Source organism: Bos mutus, chromosome 10 (genome assembly GCF_027580195.1).
Source record: "Bos mutus isolate GX-2022 chromosome 10, NWIPB_WYAK_1.1, whole genome shotgun sequence".
NCBI lineage: Eukaryota > Metazoa > Chordata > Mammalia > Artiodactyla > Bovidae > Bos > Bos mutus.
In genome coordinates this window covers 96431668-96455219 of record NC_091626.1, presented here as the reverse complement: position 1 = coordinate 96455219, position 23552 = coordinate 96431668, and the positions used below count along the sequence as shown (strand labels likewise).

Below are 23552 nucleotides of genomic sequence, written 5' to 3'. Positions count from 1 at the left end.
TTAAATTTTGGCTACGTGACCCTGTGATATGAACATTGTAAAAATGTGCTGATATGGCTTGGCGGGTTTGATACTTTTTTGCACGTGGAAAACCTGAGTGCATCATTAGGAGCTGAGCTTGGGGTCCTGACATGGCTCTGAAAGACCCCAGGCCCTCCCTGCCGCTTAAAGCACCAAGCGCTCTGGGACTCACCAGAGTAGCCGGGCTCGCAGTCAGCACTCCATCAATATTTGTGAAATAGGGTGCAATATTTTCCTGACACGGGGCCCTAATCCCTTTCCTTCTCCCCCCCTCCTTCCTGCAGGTCTTTTCTCTGGAGTCCTGGGAGGCAGGTTACGGGCTGGACCGCCCCGAGTGGACCATGAAGCCTGAGTCCACTTCCGTTTGGCCCCGGGCCCTGCTCTGCCTGAGCTTTCAACTTCCGGCTACTCCCCTCCCCGCGGCCCTCGGCTGCTAGGAGGTCGGCCTTCAGGGCTGGTCCTCGGCCTGTTTCTACCTTGCGCCTGGCTCACCTGACTGCTCGCTCCTCCTCCATCACGGCCCCCCTGACCCCAGCCCTCTCCCCGGCCTCCCTGGCTGGGCCGTTTGGGGGTCTGCTGCCGGGAGGTGGACATTGCTGAAGGCTTCCACCCGCCAGCCAGCCCGCCGTGTACTTTTCTCCTGCCCAAATCAAGGCCTCCGGATCCACATTGGATAGCTGAGATCTTTTCTTGGAGAAGGACACTCTGCTCCCCACTCTGCACCCTCACTGTCCCCCGCCCGCCTGACTGACCTCCTCTATTGCTGCCCCGTCCTTCCCCCACTCTGTCTCTTACTGAATTTCTTGCTTGTGGGTGCCCACCAGGGGCTTTCTGGTTTTCTTTCCTCCTTCCTCATCCTCTTCTCTCTGTGTGTGTGTGTGCCTCCTCCCTCTTGTGTGTTCTCTGTCCCCCAGCCATCTCCTCTTCCTCTCTGCCTTCCACTTCAAAGGAGGTGGGGCAGGGGGATTGTCCCCCGAGGGCCGTTCCCCGCCTCCGGGCCCCTGGGGCTTGGCCAGAATGAGCTTCACCATGCACTCGGTGTTCTTCACCTTGAAGGTGAGCCTCCTGCTGGGATCCCTGCTGGGGCTCTGCCTGGGCCTGGAGTTCATGGGCCTCCCCAACCAGTGGGCGCGCTACCTCCGCTGGGATGCCAGCACGCGCAGCGACCTCAGCTTTCAGTTCAAGACCAACGTGTCCGCGGGGCTGCTCCTCTACCTAGACGACGGCGGCGTCTGCGACTTCCTCTGCCTCTCCCTGGTGGACGGCCGTGTGCAGCTGCGCCTCAGCATGGACTGTGCGGAGACCGCCGTGCTGTCTGGCAAGCGGGTGAACGACAGCAGCTGGCACTTCGTCATGGTGAGCCGCGACCGCCTGCGCACAGTGCTGGTGCTCGACGGGGAGGGCCGGTCCGCGGAGCTGCAGCCCCAGCGGCCCTACATGGACGTGGTCAGTGACCTGTTCCTGGGCGGCGTTCCCGCCGATATCCGGCCGTCTGCTCTGACCCTTGATGGGGTGCAGGCCATGCCCAGCTTCAAGGGATTAATCTCGGATCTCAAGTACGGCAACTCAGAGCCCCGGCTTCTGGGAAGCCAGGGTGTCCAGTTGGATGCCGAGGGGCCCTGCGGCGAGCGTCCCTGTGAAAATGGCGGCATCTGCTTTCTCCTGGATGGACACCCCACCTGTGACTGTTCTACCACCGGCTATGGCGGCAAGCTGTGCTCGGAAGGTAAGGGTCCTCTTCTCTACCCCTCTGAGCTCGAGCCCACCCCTGACGGCTTGGGTAAGGATCAAGATCGCCTGGAGGGAAACCAGTTCTATCATTGACCCGCCTCTTTAGCTGCCTGTTAGATAATTGGGTCTCTTTCCCCGAGGGTGTGGTAGAAATCCTTGGCTTTCTCTCAATGGAAAAAAATCCATCAGATCTCAGCAGGAGAGAATCCTGACTACTCAACCAGGGGCTCCTTCCTTAGACAGATGTTTGGCTCTGCTCAAAAGGCTGGATAGAGTATAGGATCTGAGCCCCAGCTCAGCTCTTTCCACCGCGGTGAAGCTTCGAAGGGTCAGTACAAGGCCAGATGTCAGATGGAAAGGGGCAAAGTGGCTGTCTATGGCCCTCTTGATCCCTTGAGAATTGGGCCCTTGTGAATAGACGGGACACTCCGCATCACTTTCTCCTTATCGTCCCTAACATAAGGAATGCTGGTGCAAAGAAGAATGAGGGTTGATAGACTGTGGGTCCACACCTGGCCTTGCTGTCAACCCAGCCCTTCAGCTGTGCCCCTCCTCCCACAGTCTTCTGGAAGGTGTCTGATGGGTAGACAGGGCATTTTTGGGGGGGACTTCTCGCCTCCTCGTACTAAGACCCCCAGGTGATTTCATTGTGCAGCTAAAGTTGGGAACCAACAGGTCAAGGGAGGTCAGGTAGGTGGGGCCAGGTGGGTGTCTTAGTGCAGACTCCCACAATCCCTTCATTCATGTGCTACCCTACTGCCTTGGGATTTGTAATTAAAAATAGTGTCTACAGACGTTCCTTACACTTTCCCTGAAACCACCCAACTCCTAAAGCTGTGGTTGATATGAACGTTATCTAACTAGCAGGTATTAAAACATTTCTTTAAATCAAAACAAAGTTTATTTCACAGGTGATACATGCTGGAGACCAGGACACTCTGGGGATCTTCTTGGGAGCCTCCTTGTAGGTCAAGTATGGGCTATTGCAAGAGTACTTCTTTCCTCTTCTGGGCCTGCCATCACACCTCCCTTCTTGTGGGTGGGTTGCCAGAGAGGGAGATGCAAGACATGCAAGAAGTCCTTTTCTGACCTCTGTTATTCCTCACTGAGTCCACTGGAGGAGGGATGGGGCAGAGGGGTAGAGGCAGCCCCAACCCACAGAGTCATCTGGGGACAGTGGTTACTGAAGCACTTACCACAAGCAGGTCCCCCTGGAGCTGACCGCTGTTCCAGAGCTTCTGGGCTTTGGAGAAAGTTCTTCCTGAAGGCTGACATGAACACTTGTTTTCTCCTTCGCCCAAAGGATCTGTTCTGTTCTCAGAACTGGCATTGGGAGCTGGCATTCTTCCTTTCTAGGGACCAGAGTGTTTGCAAGTGTGTTGTTAACTTGCTGATTATCCCTGATTGCATTTTTTGTGTTTAAAAAGAACTCATTTCCTCTGGGCAGGTTTGGATCAGCACTTTTCTGCAGGAAGAAATCTCTATACTGTATATGTATACAATTTTTTCTCTCTCTTATTTATTTATTTATTTATTTGGTTTGGGTGTGTGTGTATGTTTGTTTGAGGTCTCCAGAGGAGTTTCTTCAGAGTAGATGATAAGCAGTCAACTTTTTAATAGCTAAATACAATATATATATTTTAATGATGGTTTTTTTTCTATAGGGTTCAGACCATCTCGTGGCTATGGACTGATGCCTCTATCTGTAGAAGGCAAACGCGGCATATTTCATTATTCTCACGGTACATAATACAGTAAACAGACTTAGTATTAACTGCACTCCACTAACTACTAACACTTGGTTGGTCTGGAGCAGTGCAATGGCTGAGGTGAGGGTGGATGTTGGGGGAGGTACCAGCATTTACTGTTGGTGACTTGAAGCCTGTTGCTCCTGGTAATTGTCATTATGTCTAATCAATCACAAAGATGCATCTCAGGCTTTTAGAAAATATCCGTTCTCTCCACACAGTTAATTTTTAGAGTAAGCAGGGGGAAGACTCACCTGTAAAATATGAAGGGGAAAAAAAAAACACCCACAGCAGCTGCTGAGTGTCAAGCCGATCTGCATAAAACAAGACAAACAGCCTAAACAAATACCTGCGTTTTCCTAAAGACAGTGTAAAGCGGGCAGTGAGGGTGCCTCTCTGGCCTCATCTCTCGCCCACTTTAAATTGCAAATGTCACAGAACTGAAACCCCCGGGGACTTGGTCCCAGCAGCGGGTGCTGTGTACCAAGCCTCTGATCATCCCACTTTGCAGGATGGGCTGTGCTGTTTGATTGTGTGAGGGCTTCATGCTTTAGCAGTTCAAGGGCAGGAAGAGCTGGGAGGGCTCCTGCAGCTTCAGATGGATGTGGTCGGGGCCTGTTGGAGGCGCTCTCTGCGGTCCATTAGCTTCTAGCATGCTGGCGGTATTGATGTTTGCTTGGCCTGTCTGGCTTTCCATGCCTCAGTGGCTTGGAAATGTCTCCATCCTGCACCCCAGGAAGAACTCACTGCTGGGCCCATCTCTTCTATTTGCTTTGGGCGATTTTGACCTCCCATTGGGTATCTTTTCTAGGTAAGACCCACAAGACCCTGGAGATAGTTGCTGTGGGAGAGTTGGGTTTGCGGGGGACAAGTTATGGACACAGTTATCTTCTGTTTCTTGTGGCAAAAGACTTTGGCTGCAGACTGAACCCCACACAACCTACTTGGGGAAACTTCATCCCAAGATTCCCAAACCAGCTAATGGTCACATTGAACATTCTGGCACATGATGGAGAGAGAGGCGGGTGGTCCTGGACTTTTTTTCTTCTTCTTCTAGGTTGTTATGTTTATAAATCAAATGTTTGGGTTTTCAACTTCAGATTTGTTCAAGATGACTTTTAATCTTGCCTCAAAATAACTTTAAAATTATGCATATCTGGTTTGGAATATAATCCTGCTGCGTGGGACATATTCACCTGGCTTTTTCTGTTTAGCCCAGTCCTGTTTTGGGGCATCTCTGAAGCTCACTGGACAATAAAGAGGTGCCCCCAGCAGCCTCCAGACAGCAGCCCTCTCGTTGGTTATTGGGGGCTTGTCATTACCTTGACATGAGTTTAGCTTGATTGTTTGTTTTTAAAACATTCTCAATTGTGAACGTGCAGGTATTGAATTTCTCAACAATCTTATAGCCATGACGAACTGGTTCACTGCCAAAGTGTCTCCGTTTCAGTACCAGCTTCCCTGAAGGGTTCATTTAGCCTGAAACCAGCCTGCTGCAGGTGGGGTGGGGCCAAGGAAAGGTGGGGAAGTTTCCACAGGTTGATCTCTACGATCAGATCTTAATGATCAGATCTTAATCCATGGGTCTACCTGTGTCAAAGATCATTTGTACACCTGTGTTTTTAGGTTAATTTCAGTGAGGTGACATGAGGTCCTGTTGAGTCGGCAAAAAGAAAAATCGGTTCTTTGTCTGCTATCTTTTCCTGCTAACTTAGGCAGGTGCCCAGGGCAAAAGCGACTTGTTGAGTCTCAGTTGTTAAGTTTTCAGGGGTGGGGATCCCCAGTGAGGTACAGCTGTGGGTGCAGGTAATAGGGGCCAGAGTCTGAGGACAAGCACATGGTGGTGTGGGCTCCACGAGCCTCCCATCCATCCCGCATCCCTCCCGCCGTCTGAAGCTGACATCCTACTCAGGTTGGTTGATGGATGGCTCAGTACCACCGTGTGGCCTTGGTGTGCCTTCCCGAAAGTGAATTTTAATTAGTTTTCTTTTTTATGGCGAACGTTCCATTTCTTCTCCCATTTCTCAAAGCCAGAACTAAGATGGAAAGGTATTCCAAGAAGAGGTGCTTACCTCCGAAGTTTTACCAAGAGCCAGAGACATCCGATGCTATAGCGAAGGTCCCAGTGATTGCCATGGCTCCTCCCATGTTTAGGAGGAGTTTGGGGCACTAGTATAAAAATATCACCGTCTCTTCCCCTCGCCCTTGCCCCTGCTGCCTGAATAGTAATGTGGCTTTGTTCCTAATCTCAGGCAACCCCTATGGCCGAGGATCGGAGTGGGCAGTGGTGAGTCATCAAGAGGCCAGTCTAGGTCCTTTTCAGAATCCTTCCCCTTGGGGTGGAGACAAGCCCAGAAGCAGGGAGGACTCGATTTCCCACCCAGCATTCGGGCGTTAGGACCAGCCCCGCTCTCCCCCGGCCCAGCCAGCCAGCCAGCCAGCGGGGGCTGTCGCTAAATGAGCCTGAATAGGGGTCTGATTGCTCTTTCTCGTCCTCTCCTCCTGATTACCCAGCGAGATTTCCTGGGTATGCTGCATGCTAAATGACAGAGCCGCCGCCTTCCACTTGCTCCAATTATCCTTCTTTTAACTGAGAGGGAAGAGCAATTTTTTTTTGAACTGCTCCCCCCACTCCCCTCCTCACAATAGCGTCTCCGCCTCCTTGTAAAGACAGGAGACGCTTCTTCCTTGTACCCTCTTCTGTGGTACAAGGAGAGCAGCCTTCTCCTTCCACCCCAGCCCGCACTCCAGCTGTGGGCTGCAGAGAGGGTGGGCCTTGGATAAGGCTTGGTTCGGGTTCATCAGGGTTGAGGGGCGGGCGGGCATTCTGCCAGAAGCCTTCCAGGAGCCCTGAACTTGCATTTGCATCTGGTGATGAGACACCACAGGCCCAGCTCTGGGGGGCTAATCATCTTAATTATCTTTAAGTCCCCTATCTCCCTTCACAGCCTGTCCCAGAGCAGCTGCCGTCAGCTCAGTCCCCTGTTCACAGGACAGAAGAGGTGGGGTGTGGGCTGTGTATTGGGGGGATGGAGCTAACATGCCCTCCCCAATGCCTCCTACTGCCCTGGGGTCACTGGCTCTAGAGAAGTGAGGCCCCAGGGGCAGGGGTCAGGGGTGGAAATGGAGTGAGAGAGACTTTGGGACAAGGCTCCAGAGATCAAGCAGCCTTCCTTAGAAAAAGTAATAGTGATGTTATTTACTATTTTTGAGCACCGCCCCAGCCTGAATCCTACGTGCTTCCTACGCATGGTCTCATCTAATTCTCACAACACTCCTATGCAGTTGATACCATTAACTAGCCCCGTTTCACAGATGAGGAAACTGAGGAGCAGAGAAATCAAAAACTTGATGAAGGTTTGGTGCTATGCTTAAGAGCACAGCTTCTGGACTTACATGAAGGCTTGTCCACTTACACGCGGTGTTTGGAGATGGTTTTGGAAGCTTCAGCATCCTCAACAATAATAATAACAACAATGATAAGAGCAGCTGACAGTCACCCGGCCAGGTCTGCTCTGTATTAGCTTTTGTGACCCTCAGAACCACTCTTGACACACTATTGTTATTCTACTTTTGTAGATAAGGAAGTTGAGGGACAAAGGCTAAGTAACTCCCCCCAGGGAGAGACTGGAACGGAGTATATATCTCAAGGGTCTGGCTTCAGAGCCCACACTCTTAACCACTGTGCTGTCCTGCCTTGCAGCAAAGCAGGGATAACAAGAAATCATACGTTAGGTAGTTGAGAGCACAGGAGACGAAACATATAAAATGATCAGCACAGTCTCTGGGAAAGAAGGAGTCCTAACTCTGGGTTGTTGGCTGCCTGGTGGGTGTAAGAATGGATTTTGTGTCAATTTGGTTTCATAGAAGGTTTGAAGCTTCCCTTTGAGCTACCCCCACCTCTGTCATTTTCCTTCATCCTTGTTAGAGAGGCAGCAGCAAGAAAAGGAGGGGAATTTCGGGAGCATCTAGAATCTAATTTCATTACCATTTTACCCCTGCCTAAGAGCTTGGGGTCACTGACAGCAGTGGTGCATGCTGGACTGGATTCAGAGCTCTTTGCCCCGTAAATGTGGCGTTCCGGTCCACAAGGCATCCCATAGAGGGGGTAGCACAGGCCTCACTGTCCCACAGAATAGGTGAGAGTGCCATTCATCTTGCAGGTAGACAGCGTGAGGGCAAGCTTAGATGCTGCCTGTTCGGCAGGTGGCCCTGCGACTCCAGAGCCCAGATCTTCAACCTAGCATTTTATATCGCTCCTAGGCTGCCTTCATTAACACAAATGGCCTGTGTCTCCATTGTGAAATGGAGCATTGCCTCCCTGGTTGCTGATGATAAGCAAAATGTCAAACTCCTGGTGCAGGAGGTTATCAGCTTGGCCAGTCCCAGAAGATCTGCTCCTCCCAGTCGGAAAGAAAGAGAGGCGATGAGAGAATGAGAGAGAATGAATGAGTCTGAGTATTCACTTCCCACCCTGGTTTGAAATGAAGCGCCTGGGAATGGACCCATGGGTCCCGAGGAAGTTGCACGGCTTCCCCACGCTGGAGCATCACTGGATGGACCGCATGACCTCTTCAGACTCGCCTTTGATTTCCCAGGTACCAGGAAGTGGCCGGCAGCCCACCCAGGGTTGGCGGTCAAAGACGGAGCTCCAGGATTCATCCTTCGCACTTCTTGCTTTCCTGCTGTCTTCTGACTCTCTTCCCAGATAGCAAAACCAAACTCCCTTCCTCTGTGTTTATTCCTCCCTTTTCCTTTGTGTGTGTGGGAGGGGAGATTATTACAGAGGCAGAGGCGGATTTGCCACAAAATTAAACTTTTGGCCTATTTTCACTTGCATGGTCCCTTTTCAAGGCCCCATGCATATTATTGTATTTGTGATTTTTGTTTTTTTTCTTAAGGCATGCCTGACCTCACGAGCTTCTGGTTCCCCCTCTGTGGATCCACCTCTGTTAAGAAGGCTTGTTGCTGTCCAGCGACAGCAATGTTGCTCTGGGTGTATGAGTGATTCCCCAGTGACCCCTGACCCTTCATCACAGACGCGTTTCCTTTCTGTTCATGACCAACAGGGCAGGAGGAGCCATGGGGACGGAGCACGGGAGGATGAAGGCAGAGAGGAACATGATTTGGGGAGGCGTGGTGGGGAGCAGGGGACATGTATGATATGCAGTGGGTAACGAGGATGTGTTCAGAAATGTTTGCTGTAAATTTCGAGGAACAAGCTTGTGTTTAAGCAGGGGACACATCTGGGGCCCTCCTGAGGTTTCGCAGCTGAGGTTGGGATGCTTGGTTTGCGCAGCTCAGCGCCGGGCCGTGTTACAGGTGGCAGGCTGCGGCTGACAGAGGGGAGGGACAAAGCGTGGCTCGGCAGGCCTGCCTCTGTGATCTGTTTGGGAACTGACAGTGCCAGTGGGTTGTCATTACTGCTGTTGTTCTCCAGAAATTGATGTCTTTGGGTGACCTATTTAAAAGCAATATGGGGCCCCTTTAAATGTGTCGTCATCTGTGTCTGGGCTCAAACCTTCACGGCTAGCCACGATATTCCAACATAATGTATTTTCCAAAAAACTTTTTTTTTTTAACATCTAAGAACTGGTACCAGCAGCTTTTAAAAACAAATTCATCTCATCGTCATCCAGCCCAACTCTCCAGCTCCACTTACTTGGTGTGTGGACCTAAAAATCATGAATGCTGTCAGCTCTTCAAGGGAGGGAGGGGGATGCAGTTTTCTGGAAGTTTGTGCAAGGTCCTAAAGAGGCTGAGGATGAAAGGAAGGCAGGGATGCAGGCTGTGGGCAATGGGAAGCTCTTGGTTTAAGCTGTGAAATGCATTTATATCCTTTTGGTTTTACCGAGGCTCTTGTTTAAGTACAGTATCTTTGCAGCTAAGAAGGTGGCTCTGGGGAGATTTTCCTTTATGTTTCTCCAGGGACCTGTATGCATCCAAGCCTTCTCTGACATTTTTTCCTCTTGCCTGTGGATTTGGTTCTCCTGAAGTGGTCCTGTTTGCTGATGTAAAGTCCTTAGAGGCCAGTGTCTTGATAATCCCATGGTTGTCGGCAGTGTTAGGGTTGGTGCCTCCGCTGGCAGGCGGGGCATTCCAGGCAACCCCATAACCTTTCCTCCATGCATGATTGGAATAGAAAAAGTGCAGTGAGAGAGTGTACAGCTTGTTTACCCAATAGGTTGCTGTCAAATAAAAATGAGCACCCATTGCCAGGAGGGATGAGCAAGGTTGACATTGCTTCTCTGTGATCCACATGGTGGGAAAGGGCCCACCCAACACTCATGGTCTCCACCTTCCTCATTCTCTCAGGCTTCTCTCCAGAAGGGGTCCTGTCTCTCGCATGGTTAGCCTTGGATGGCTAAGGGAATGAGGAAGAGCAGGCTGGGGGGTGTTAAGCCTCTCATCCGTGAGATTCTGAAAGACTAATGATCGTCCCACAGCATATTTGCTTGATCTCGGTCAGGAAAGGCAAGTCTGGAGCTCAGGCTGAGGCAGTATGCTGTGAGTCTCTTCTTATAAGGAGTCACACTGAAGCATCAGAGGGGTGCTCTGGTGCCATGGGAGAAATCGTCTGTAAGGGATGCCCCACAGGTCCTGTGACCCGTGTAGAGGTCAGGAAGACATTTATACCGCCTTCTAGTCATGGCTCTGCCTGTGTGATGCACTGAAAACCAAGGTGTTCAAAAACAAACACAAAAATCTGCCCCTCCCCCAAAACCAAAAACCAAGATGCTTGTTAACAATCATGGGATGATACATTTGGAGGGAACTTTCTTTTAATTAAGGCATAATTGACATACTAAATTAGTTTCAGGTGTGTAACATAATTTCAAATTCAATATTTGTCTGTATTGCAAAATGCTCACCACAATAAGCCTACTTAACATCCATCACCCTACATAGTTCAGTTCAGTTGCTCAGTCTGACTCTTTGTGACCCCATGGACTGCAGCACGCCAGGTTTCCCTGTCCATCACCAACTCCCGGACCCTACTCAAGCTCATGTCCATCGAGTTGGTGATGCCATCCAACTATCTCATCCTCTGTCGTCCCCCTCTCCCCAGTCTTTCCAAGTATCAGAGTCTTTTCCAGTGAGTCAATTCTTCACATCAGGTGGCCAAAGTATTGAAGTTTCAGCTTCAGCATCAGTCCTTTCAATGAATATTCAGGACTGATTTCCTTTAGGATTGACAGATTTGATCTCCTGGTAGTCCAACAGACTCTCAGGAGTCTTCTCCAACACCACAGTTCAAAAGCATCAATTCTTCAGCTCTCAGCTTTCTTTATAGTCCAACTCTTATATCTATACATAACTACTTGAAAAACCATAGCTTTGACTAGACAGACCTTTGTTGGCAAAGTAATGTCTCTACTTTTTAATATGCTACATAGTTACAACATGCTTTTTCTTATTATGAGAACTTTTAAGATCAGCTCTCTTAGCAACTTTTAAACATGTAATACTGTATTATTAATAGTATAGTTACCACGGGCTGTAAGTTACTGGAGGGGACTATAAAGGTCATTGGGTCTAATTATTCATTTCACATCCTCTTCTCAACTGTGTAAGACATCTCTCCCTGACTAAAAAACCCCGGGCAGTGGCAACGGCAGGGGCTTGGTACTTTCCAAAGCATCCTGATATATCTCTGATTACAGAGTATTGTGGAGCTCTTCCTTCATCAGGCCAAAGTCTGCTTCTCAGACATTTCCTCACTGGTCCTCATTTTAATTAAAGCAATCTGACCGTTGTGATGGGCCATGTGGGTGGGGCTAATGGGTAGGTCATAACATTTCTGGATGATGCTTTGGAGGAATTAACCCTTGCACAAAGTAGAATTCATAAGGGATTCTCTAATATAGCACTAACAGTATACACACCACTGAGTTATTTAGAATTAACTGCTTGTGATTAATCTTAAATGACATGGGAGGGATTGATGTGGGAAGAAATCCTGATGTAAGCAGGTGATTCATGCTCCAGTCATTTCGTTCCTGGGGAGCTTGCACTCTGAAGGATTCATGCTTAGCCCCATCTCTGGCTCTATTATCTGTGCCTAATTTGATCCCCCTAAAATGTCCCATCTTCCTCCATATTCAGCAAGCTTTTCAGCATCTCTGAATTTCCAAGGAGCCCCCTGGAAATATGTAATGGCTCAGAAATAAGGTGAGAAGTTCCAGAATGCTATGGAATAGAGGAAAATGGAATTGGATTGGACTTGCTTGACAAGTCTATCGTGGCAGCCAGGATCAGACGCCCCAACACACATCAAGATTTTGCTTAAAAGCCTAGTAGGATGCTTTAAAAAAAAAGAAAAAAAGACAAGGGTATGATTCGATGTAGCATTGAGTAGCTATTCCTGGAAACTGGCCTTGGAAGCATATGCCCTATTCAGAAATGTTTCCGACTCTGCCAGGCTGCCTTGGGTGTCCCATGTTTTTGGCACTGTTGGGAAGAAGTCTCCCAGGGAGAGGATTAGGCAGGGCTAGAAGATGTTGCTCCTGCATTGGCACGGACTGGAAACCTGCCAAGCAAATCCCCTCCTGCACCCTAAAGGGGATGAGGCTAGTCTTGGCTCTCAGCCACCTCCCCATTGACAGTCACTTTACTGACACTGCAGCAAAGATAGGAGAATTTGTCTCATAATTCATGGTTTAAAATAGTTTGCTTTTAAGAGCAAAGCCCACAGACATCCTTTTGACTCAGAGCATGAAAATGTACTCAGAGTCACCGACTTCTACTGTGGCAGTCCCCATTGTCCGGCCCGTTTCCACCAACCACACGCCCAGAGAAGGAAATGGGCATCTCACATAGTCAAGTGGTAATTGCCACTTGGGAAGAAGATGATTGGGTTTTAGTTGCTGTGGGAACTTTGTTGTTTGCTCCTCCTGATATTGCCCTGGAGAAGGCAATGGCAACCCACTCCAGTGTTCTTGCCTGGAAAATCCGATGGACAGAGGAGCCTAGGGGGCTACAGTCTGTGGGGCTGCAAAGAGTCGGATACGACTGAGTGACTAAACCACCACCATCCTGATACTGAGTTTTCAGTCTTGTGTTAATGCAGATTGGGGCTAAATTTTTTTTTTTCTTTTTGCTGTGTAGAATATATAACCACTGGCTATGTTTTAATGTGTCTCTCAGCTCCTTTTGGTTTTCACATCCTTAATGCAAGTTGTAGTAGCTCCGTTGGGTTTCCTGATTCCCGTCACAGGAGTATACATGAGGAGGAGTTCTCGTTGAGAATTCTAAGACATGAAGCCAAGGGAAGACCCTGTTTCCTTTTGTGAATTAACGCTACAGGCTGGAAGGCTAAATGGCATGTCTCTGGTTTCTGACAAAAAGCAGGTGGTCACCAAATGTCTGTGGCCTTAATGAAGCCTACTCTGTGTGTATGTGTGCCTGCATTCATGTTTTACGTGATGGGTGGATGCAGGTTCCCAAGAACGTGAGCTTAATGTCTGTTTAATACATTGATTACAGCTATGGCTTGGACCACGTAGAGTGGGCCACCTTTAGACATGCCTCCTTTTAATAAGGAAAGTGGTATGGTTGCTGCGGTTTTCGTAGAATCTGAGTCACACACACGTACACTCCACTTGGCTTGATCTAGCTGAGGATGAACTAGAAAGACTTTGTTTGTTTACAACCAGTGGTTTCCTGTAACAATTATAGGCAGCAGCCAGCCTGGGACCATGTAAATGCGTGTGGAATGGCTGTTGGAGGCAGGCGCGGTGTTGTCACTGGAGATGGAGAGGCTCCATCAGCTTTCGTGGATTCCCTGGAGAAGGGGAGGCTCACTGGGGACTAGATAAGTGTCCTTGGATGTGGGAAGAGCTGCCATGTGGGTGGAGGAGGGGGAGGATATTGGGCTGGAGGGTGGAAACGATCAGAGCTAGGAGGAGGAATTCTGATGCTTGGAGCTGCGGGACCGTGGAAGGCACAGTGTGGCCTTGTCTTACTGCCTGGCGGGGTGCGGAGTGCTGGAGCGACACCTGTGCTGGTGTGCACGTGCCTGTGAACCAAGGACTCCACGGTCCTGGGGTGTCATCACGTCCATCCTCTGCAGTTCCGGGAGATGGGAAGATATTCCTTAGGTCAGTGGGCTTCAGAAAGGGACACATTGGGAATTCCCTGGCCCTCCAGTGGTTAGGACTCTGAGCTCTCACTGTCCAGGGCAAGTCCAATCCCTGGTGGGAGAACTAAAATCCCACTAGCTGTGTGACATGGCCAAAAAAGCAGGGTAAGTGCAAAGACCATTTAAGGGGATACAGGTAGGAAATAGTGAATGTGTAAAGTTAACCTGTATACAAATGATTTATAAGTACATGTAATATACATCTCTCAGGAGAATATAGTAAAATGACTTTTCGTAGTGGGGAGTTGGTGCAGAAAGCTTTGGAGGTCACTGGTCAAGACTCAGATCTATGTTTATCTCTACATCTCTAGTTGAATCTCTAGTTGGCAATAGTTACTCACTTATCCCCCACCCCCACGGCTGGCTTGCAGATTTCAGGTGGGGACTGATACCCAACGTATCCCCGATGCCAGTGGGATGTGCGTTGGGTTCCTCAACTCTGTCTTCAGCTCTGTGTGTGGTGGTCTTGGTTGACCTGGCCAGGTGGCTTTGGAGGGCCCCATAGGAAGTTGTTCCAGTCACATCTTCCACTTTCAGAAGCCTCAGTGTTTGAGAATGACTAATATTATCTGCTATTGCAGAGTTTTTTTTGCATTAAAAAATCATAGTGTTCGCCGGGGCAACTTTAGATTGTGTAAGAGAACAGAGTCTTTGAAGTATGTTCAAACAGTTGCAAAGCAATCCTTGATGTATAATCATCTGTATGTTGAAGTAGCCCATCTCTTTACTGGAATAAGTTCATTTTCTGACATTGACTGAGTGAGTGCCTATTGTGTACAAGCTTGGGCCCTGCCCTTGAGGAGCTCATGGTCCAGTTGGAAAGCCTGTCGGGCAAAGAGGTGTTGTGTACATTAGAGCTGCTAAGATACCACATGGTATGTTTGTGGAGCAGTTCAAAAGGCAGCGCTCCACCTGCTTGCGGTGTGTGTGTGCTCATGGCGGGAGTCGGGCTGAAGGGCATTTCACGGTGGAAACCCTCAGGTTGGACTTGAAGCTTTAATTAGTAGACTGGGGGAAAAAGACATTCAGGGGACCCTGTGAAACAGCAAGAGGCTCTTGCTAGGAGTTTGCTGTTGTTAATGTGGCTGAATTAAAGGGTTGAGGACCATGGAGGAGGAATATGGGGAGGACTTAGGTAGTGTGGGTCTTAAATGTTTGCATGTATTCAGGACATTATATTTTCCTGCCCTTGGAAACTTTTCAACTGAGCAGTGACTATCAGATATGAATTTTAGAAAGACACAGCATTGTCAATCAACTATATTGAAATGAAATTTTATTTTTTTAAAAAAGAAAGGTGGCTCTAGGAGCAGTTTGTGTGATGGAATGGTTGGTGATTGGGAGAGGGAAAGCTGGGGATCCAGGTAGAGGCGATTGGGTGACTTTGGTGATAGAAGAGTCACTCCTGGGAGGGTAGTGATGGAAGAAGGGCCAACTGCAGAGATGTTAAAAAGAGGCACTTCATGCTCCGAGAGGCAATGAGCTTTAGTGGGTTTGCACTTAGACCTTGACTCTGACACACACTAGTTGTGTAAACTTGGGCAAAAGACTTAACTTTTCTGTGTAGCAATTCCACTATTTGTGAAACGAGTGTAATGATGCTGCTACCGCGGCTGTGTTGCCTCAGTCATGTCCGACTCTGTGCAACCCCATAGACGGCAGCCCACCAGGCTCCCCCATCCCTGGGATTCTCCAAGCAAGAACACTGGAGTGGGTTGCCATTTCCTTCTCCAATGCAGGAAAGTGAAAAGTGAAAGGGAAGTCGCTCAGTCGTGTCCGACTCCTTGCGACCCCATGGACTGCAGCCTACCAGGCTCCTCCGTCCATGGGATTTTCCAGGCAAGAGTACTGGAGTGGGGTGCCATCGCCTTCTCCGGAGTGTAATGATAGTGCCCACCATTTCAGATTGCTTTGAAGTTTGAGATCTCACACATAGAATACTTAGAACAATGCTTGGCATGCAGTCAGCATTCAATGAATGTTAGCCATTATTACTAATTATTAATGATGATGATAATTGCAAAGAGGGAAGAAGAGCTTTGATCACATGCTCTTTTGGTCGTAGGGGTAACTAGGAAAGTCAGTGGGAGGAGCAGATTTGGGGTAAAGGTGAGAGAAGGATGATGATAAATGATTTGTCTGTATCTCGCCCACTTTCTCTTCAGCACCTACAGGACACCTGTGGGGAGATGTGCAGAGGCAGGTGGGGGCAAGGGTCATGCTGGGGAGGAGGATAGGGCTGGGCAGAGGTCAGGGTGGTGGTTGTTGTTGTAGGGTAAGGTGCAGGAGTGAGGTTGTCCAGGCAAGGAGTCTAATTGAGAGGTAAAGGAGGATAAACTCAGAACCTTAATACATAGGGTAGCAGAAGAAAGGAAATCCCTGAGACAGAGTAAAGCGAATGGTTGGAGATGTAGAAGGGAAACTAGGGACAAAGGAGAGCTGCTTAAAATTGTTCACTGGGCACTCAATGAAAGAGTACACCTTCTCTACCTGGTTGAAGTTGGGGCATGCATCGGAATATAATAAAACAGCATCGAAAGACTGTATAATTTAGCTTCAAAAAACCATTCACATGAACTCTTTGTCTGCCTTTGGAGAGGTCTGTTCATTTGAAAAAATGTCTACATGTAGAAACTTACGCCTCATTTAGAGATGATGATTCTGAGGGTTTTGGATGTTCTGCTCATAAACGTAATACAATTTCTGACTCCTAGAACATTAGAATCTCATGGGAATCAAGGGCTCAGTGATTCAAAAGAAACAAACCCAGAGGAGTGAAGGGACTTGCCCAAGATTAGTGAGTGGGCATTCTGATTTGTACTTTGTGTTTCTTTAAGAACTTGTGTTGCTGCTGCTGCTAAGTCGCTTCAGTTGTGTTTGACTGTGAGACCCCATAGACGGCAGCCCACCAGGCTCCCCCGTCCCTGGGATTCTCCAGGCAAGAACACTGGAGGGGGTTGCCATTTTCTTCTCCAATGCATGAAAGTGAAAAGTGAAAACGAAGTCACTCAGTCGTGTCTGACATTTGCGACCCCGTGGACTGCAGCCTACCAGGCTCCTCCATCCATGGGATTTTCCAGGCAAGAGTACTGGAGTGGGGTGCCATTGCCTTCTCCTGAGAACTTGTGAGCTAAACATAAAATGCTTTCAGTTCAGTTCAGTTCAGTCACTCAGTTGTGTTTGACTCTTTGCGACCCCATGGACTGCAGCACAACAGGCTTCCCTATCCATCACCAACTCCTGGAGCCAGCTCAAACTCATGTCCATCCAGTCGGTGATGCCATCCAACCATCTTATCCTCTGTTGTCCCCTTCTCCTCCTGCCTTCAGTCTTTCCCAGCATCAGGGTCTTTTCCAAGGAGTCAGTTCTTTGCATTAGGTGGCCAAAGTATTGGAGTTTCAGCTTCAGCATCATTCCTTCCAATGAATATTCAGGACTGATTTCCTTTAGGATAGACTGGTTTGATCTCCTTGCAGTCCAAGAGACTCTCAAGAGTCTTTTCCAACACCACAGTTAAAAAGCATCAGTTCTTTGGCACTCAGCTTTCTTTATAGTCCAACTCTAACAGCCATACATGACTGCTAGAAAAACCATAGCTGTGACTAGACAGACCTTTGTTGGCAAAGTAATGTCTCTGTTTCTTAATATGCTGTCTAGGTTGGCCATAGCTTTTCTTTCAAGGAGCAAACTTCTTTTAATTTCATGGCTGCAGTCATCATCTGTAGTGATTTTGGAGCCCCCGAAAATAAAGTCTGTCACTGTTTCCGTTGTTTCCCTATTTTCCATGAAGTGATGTGAGTGGATCCCATGATCTTAGTTTTTTGAATGTTGAGTTTTAAGCCAACATTTTCACTCTCCTCTTTTACTTTCATCAAGAGGCTCTTTAGTTCTTTGCTTTCTCCCATAAGGATGGTGTCATCTGCGTATCTGAGGTTACTGATATTTCTCCTGGAAATCTTGATTCCAGCTTGTGCTTCATCCTGCCCGACATTTCACATGATGTACTCTGTATATAAGTTAAATAAGCAGGGTGACAATATACAGCCTTGACGTACTCCTTTCCCGATTTGGAACCAGTCTGTTGTTCCATGTCTGGTTCTAACTGTCGCTTCTTGACCTGAATACAGATTTCTCAGGCAGGTCAGGTGGTCTAATATTCACATCTCTTGAAGAATTTTCCACAGTTTGTTGTGACCTACACAGTCAAAGGCTTTGGCATAGTCAATAAAGCAGAAGTAGATGTTTTTCTGGTATTCTCTTGCTTTTTCTATGATCCAATGGATGTTGGCAATTTGATCTCTGGTTCCTCAGCCTTTTCTAAATCCAGCTTGAATATCTGGAAGTTCATGGTTTACATACTGTTGAAGCCTTGCTTGGAGAATTTTGAGCATTACTTTGCTAGCGTGTGAGATGAGTGCAATTGTGCGGTAGTTTGAACATTCTTTGGCATTGCCTTTCTTTGGGATTGGAATGAAAACTGACCTTTTCCAGTTCTGTGACCACTGCTGAGTCTTCCAAATTTGCTGGTATATTGAGTGCAGCACTTTCACAGCATCATCTTTTAGGACTTGAAATACCTTGACTGGAACCCCATCACCTCCACTAGCTTTGTTGGTAGTATTAATGCTTCCTAAGACCCACTTGACTTTGCATTCCAGGATGTCTAGCTCTGGATGAGTGATCACACCATTGTGGTTATCTGGGTCATGAAAATCTTTCTTGTATAGTTCTTCTGTGTATTTTTGCCACCTCTTCTTAATATCTTCTGCTTCTGTTAGGTCCATACCATTTCTGTCCTTTATTGTACCCATCTTTGCATGAAATGTTCCCTTGGTATCTCTAATTATCTTGAAGAGATCTCTAGTCTTTCCCATTCTATTGTTTTCCTCTTTTCTTTGCATTGATCACTGAGGAAGGCTTTCTTATCTCTTCTTGCTATTCTTTGGAACTCTGCATTCAGATGGATACACCTTTCCTTTTCTCCTTTGCCTTTTGCTTTTCTTATTTTCTCAGCTATTTGTAAGGCCTCCTCAGACAGCCATTGTGCCTTTTTGCATTTCTTTTCCTAGGTATGGTCTTGATCACTGCCTCTTGTACAATGTCATGAACCTCTGTCCATAGTTCTTCTGGCACTCTGTCTATCAGATCTAATTCCTTCAATCTATTTGTCATTTCCACTGTATAATCGTAAGGGATTTGATTTAGGTCATACCTGAGTGGTCTAGTGGTTTTCTCTACTTTCTTTAAGTCTGAACTTGGCAATAAGGAGTTCATAATCTGAGCCACAGTCAGCTCCCAGTCTTGTTTTTGCTGACTGTATAGAGCTTCTCCATCTTTGGGTGCAAAGAATATAATCAGTCTGATTTTGGTATTGACCATCTGGTGATGTCCATGTGTAGAGTCTTCTCTTGTGTTGTTGGAAGAGGGTGTTTGCTGTGACCAGTGCGTTCTCTTGGCAAAACTCTGTTGCCTTTGCCCTGCTTCATTCTGTACTTAAAGGCCAAATTTGCCTGTTACTCCAGGTATCTCTTGACTTCCTACTTTTCACATTCCAGTCCCCTATGATGTAAAGGACATCTTTTTTGGGTGTTAGTTTTGGAAGGTCTTGTAGGTCTTCATAGAGCTGTTCAACTTCAGCTTCTTCAGCATTACTGGTCAGAGCATAGGCTTGGATTACTGTGATATTGAATGGCTTGCCTTGGAAACAAACAGAGATCATTCTGTCATTTTTGAGATTGCACCCAAGTACTGCATTTCAGACTCTTTTGTTGACTATGAGGGCTACTCCATTTCTTCTAAGGGATTCTTGCCCACAGTTGTAGATATAATGGTCGTTGGAGTTAAATTCACCTATTCCAGTCCATTTTCATTCACTGATTCCTAAAATGTCATTGTTCACTCTTGCCATCTCCTGTTTGACCACTTCCAATTTGTCTTGATTCATAGACCTAAATTTCCAGGTTCCTATGCAGTATTGCTCTTTATAGCTTCAGAGTTTACTTCCATCACCAGTCACATCCACAACTGGGCGTTATTTTTGCTTTGGATCCATCTCTTCATTCTTTCTGGAGTTATTCCTCAATTCTTCTCCAGTAATATATTGGTAACCTACTAACCTGGGGAGTTCATCTTTCAGTGTCATATCTTTTTGCCTTTTCATACTGTTCACTTGGCCATTTTTTTTCTTGGAGTTGGGCATTGAGCTCATAGGGTACTAGCAGTCATACTCAGCTCAAAACCATTGACCTTCTCCTGGGCTTGGGGAAGAGACTTCTCTCATTCTGGCTCTTGTGAGCTCAGACAAAGATCCCCCAAACTGGAGACGCTAGAAGCCCCTGGCTCACCAGCCAGTGATGGAAGTGCTGGCAATTAATTCACTGTGGTTTCTCTCTCTCTGCCCCGGGTGGGGCCCTTGGAAAGGAAGCACAATACTTTCAGGAAGTCAAGGCTCAGTTCCAGTTGCTTGCTGCTGCCTTCCTCCCATCTCTGACTCTGGGCCTGGGGGTAAGGATCCTGGGTCCATACTCTAAATGCTTGTTGTGCATTATGGTTTTCCAGGAATTTCAGGACACAGGAATTTTCTAACAGCTGTGTTGTATATTGCTGTTCAGCAATCTGAAGTTGCTTATCTAGCGTAAGTCAGAATGGGGTGCCTAGGGAGGAAGGGGAACGCCTTCGAACATTTTTCAAAGCACAAGAAATTGAGGTGTTAGGGGCCCAGCTGGCGTGTGATGAGAACCAAGAAATGGAGCCTACGTGAGCATGCATGCTCACATGAAATCTCTTATACTGAAATCCAGGGATGTTATTTGAAAGGAACTTCTTCCCACCCCGTGTAACAACACACGCTTACTGAGGGCCCACTGTGTGTTAGGGGAAGTACTGGGCGTAGAGTGATGAACAAGACAGTCATGCCTTCAAGCTGTTTAATTAACCAGGCAATTATCAAGTGATGGATGCTTTGACAGGAGAAGCATAGCGTAGCAGTGGTCTCTGTGCTTCCACTGATCCCTCTTCAACCCTGGCAGAGCAAAGACTCAAGTTCAGGGTGTGATTAAGACACTCCAAGGAATTACAGGAGCTCCAGGGCTTTTTCTGGACCCAGTGGTCAGGCAGGCTGGTGTAGCCTGAGTCTCTGGCCAGGAATCGCAGTTCAAGCAAGTGGATTTAGGGCTGAGTTTAGCTTTGTGCCCAGTTCTAATCATTTTTACTAAGTATCATTTTTACTAATATCATGGAAATCTTATGATTTATCAGTTGTCTATTTTGATAGACTAAATTTAATAACAAGGGTTTCCCTGATGGCTCAGTGGTAAAAGACTCTGCCTGCCAGAAGGTGGGGGTTTGATCCCTGGGTTGGGAAGATCCCCTGGAGGAAGAAATGGCTACCCACTCCAGTATTCTTGCCTGAAAAATCCCATGGACAGAGTAGCCTGATGGGTTACAGTCCATAGCATCGCAAAGAGTTGGACACGACTGAGCACACACTCACAAATTTAATAACAATGGTGATGATGAACTAATTCTCATGAAATGCTTTCTATGTACCAGATACTGGTCTATGCCTGGGTTCTCAGTCACTGAGTCATGTCCAATTCTTTGAGACCCCATGGATGGTAGCCCACTAGGCTCCTCTGTCCATGGAACTTTCCAGGCAAGAATACTGGAATGGGTTGCCATTTCCTACTCCAGGGGATCTTCCTGACCCAGGGATCAAACCTGTGTTTCTTGTGTCTCCATTGGCAGGCAGATTCTTTAGCACTGTGCCACCTAGGAAGCCCTCAGACACTAGGCTAAGTGCTTTCAAATGTGACTTCCTTTGATTCTCCCAACCACCCTCACCAGGAAGGTTCTGTTGTTTCTCTGGTTTTATAAATGAGGGATTCATATTGAAAAGAGACAGCAATCTATCTGCCTGAGACATGAGTCTGGCAGTTGGCTGATCTGGAGTTTGCATTCCCATCACCTCACTCTGTCCCCCTTTCAATCTGAAACTGAATGATGGCTTCTTTGACCATTGAAGACCCAGTCCTATTTCTGGTGGCCTAACTGGGGTGTCTCTAGCATGGAGGGGGACCGCCTTTCTTCTCCTCACTCACCTGTCTTACGACTTCTCTGCCTTCTGCACTCGAATGACTTTGATCCCAATTCAGGCACAAACAAGCTGTCCTGGAACTCCTCCCCACCATCCACCCTTTATCCATGGTGTCTTATTCCATCCTGTGGGCTGTAAGTGAACCAGGAACTACTTGAGCTGGAATCCTGTATTTTCTGTCTTTTATAACCCATGATCTCCAAGTCATTTCATTGTCGTTCACATAGTCTTACTATCCAAGAGGTCTTTGGTCAAGTTTCTGTGGAAATCTTTTGCTTGGCTCAAGTTGTAAGATGACTATTGTTACGATTTGCATATGTACCCCCGACACATACATCTTATCACCCCTTCCCCACCTTGAACATCACAATCGAACCTTCTTCTTATATGAAACTGTGACCTGGAGAGGCAAGCTAACTTAGAATAGGCCAGCAAGTGGCCAGGGGACTGGGACTAGAGCCCAGGGATCGTCACTCTCAGGCTAGCATACATTCCCCTACATCATGCTGAGAAAAGAGAATTGATTGATTCAAAAGGACATTGATTGCCAAGCATAAACCATGGAGATCAAAACAGCTGTGGCGCTTGTCTTCATGGAGCTTACACATAAGAGCTGTGGACAACATAAACCCATAAATGTACGATTACGATTGTGATGAGTGCTGTAGGTGGAAAGAATAAGGTGAGGGGGATCTAATGAGAAAAGGAGGGATCAGGGAGGCCCCTCTGAGGACTGATATCTAAAGATGAGGACGAATAAGGAGAAAGCAGTGGAGAGGGGCCGCCTATGTGTGTGGTCACTTGTTGGGTCCAAGGACAAGGTGAATCAGTCTAAAATTCTTGGCAGGAACTATGTCTTTTACGTATTTCTTTGGGATATGGTTGATGGGTAATACTGGTGGATGGATGGATGAAGAACTGTCTGGGGCCTGAGAGAGAGGCCTTCAGTGTGACAGCATCAGGGTGCTGATCTTGTCTCATAAGCGGCATAAACATGAACATCTCCACCCAGAGTTCAGTATCCTACAGCGGAGAACTGGGGAATAGAATCTCTAGCTAAAGGAAGCTCTGTGCGGAGAAGGTGAAGGTGAGGCTGCTGGAACAAGAAAGCCACAGCAAGTATCATTCGCCGCCAACCTTAAGAGACTTGTTCCCCAAATAGCCGCACAGCGTGAGTCCCGCCCACAGTCCAGAGATCAGCTGTGCATTTCCAATAGCGGCTCTTTCTTCCCAGTCTCACTTGCCCTCCCAGGTCCTCCTTCCGGCCACATGTGTTTTCTTGTTAGGTGAAGAGGAAGACGGGGTTGTCCCAGTCAAACCACACTTTATGGCTGTTCTTACCATATGTATTTATATTTCAGAACATCTAAAGAATTTTCAGCTTGAAGTAGTAGGGGTACAGTCTAAGGCTGGGAATCAGCTAGATCCTTATGCTTCCTGGGTTTTAGACTAATGTTTATTGAACACTTAGTATGTTGCAGGCACTGTGTGAGTAGTTCTGTCTTTTATTCCCATTTTATGGATGAGGAGGCTGAGCTACAGAGAGACTACCCATCTGCCCTCCACTCAGTAGGATAAAAGACACCCAAAAGAGTTAGAATGGAATTTCATCTTTCTTCAGGAAAATGAGAAAATTAAACATCATGTAGAAGTTTATTGTAAAGATGCATTCAGATTTTTTTTTTTAATTCTGAAATTAACGCCCTTTTATTTTTAGGGTGTTAAAATGCCATTTTCTCTTTAAGAAACTATGGTTATACAAAGTGTCATTTTCAGGTTTTTGTTCTTTCTTGGAAAAATGAAAATACAGTTATCC

General features: G+C 47.4%; 1 protein-coding gene across 1 annotated transcript in view; it reads left to right on the top strand.

Moving 5' to 3' along the window:
* The first annotated feature begins 1038 nt into the window (after positions 1 to 1038).
* Positions 1039 to 23552, top strand: part of NRXN3 (neurexin 3) — a 1738078-nt gene continuing 1715564 nt past the window's right edge. Inside the window, 1 exon segment of the mRNA XM_070378549.1 lies at positions 1039 to 1747. Coding sequence (XP_070234650.1) covers positions 1039 to 1747 — 709 coding nt within the window.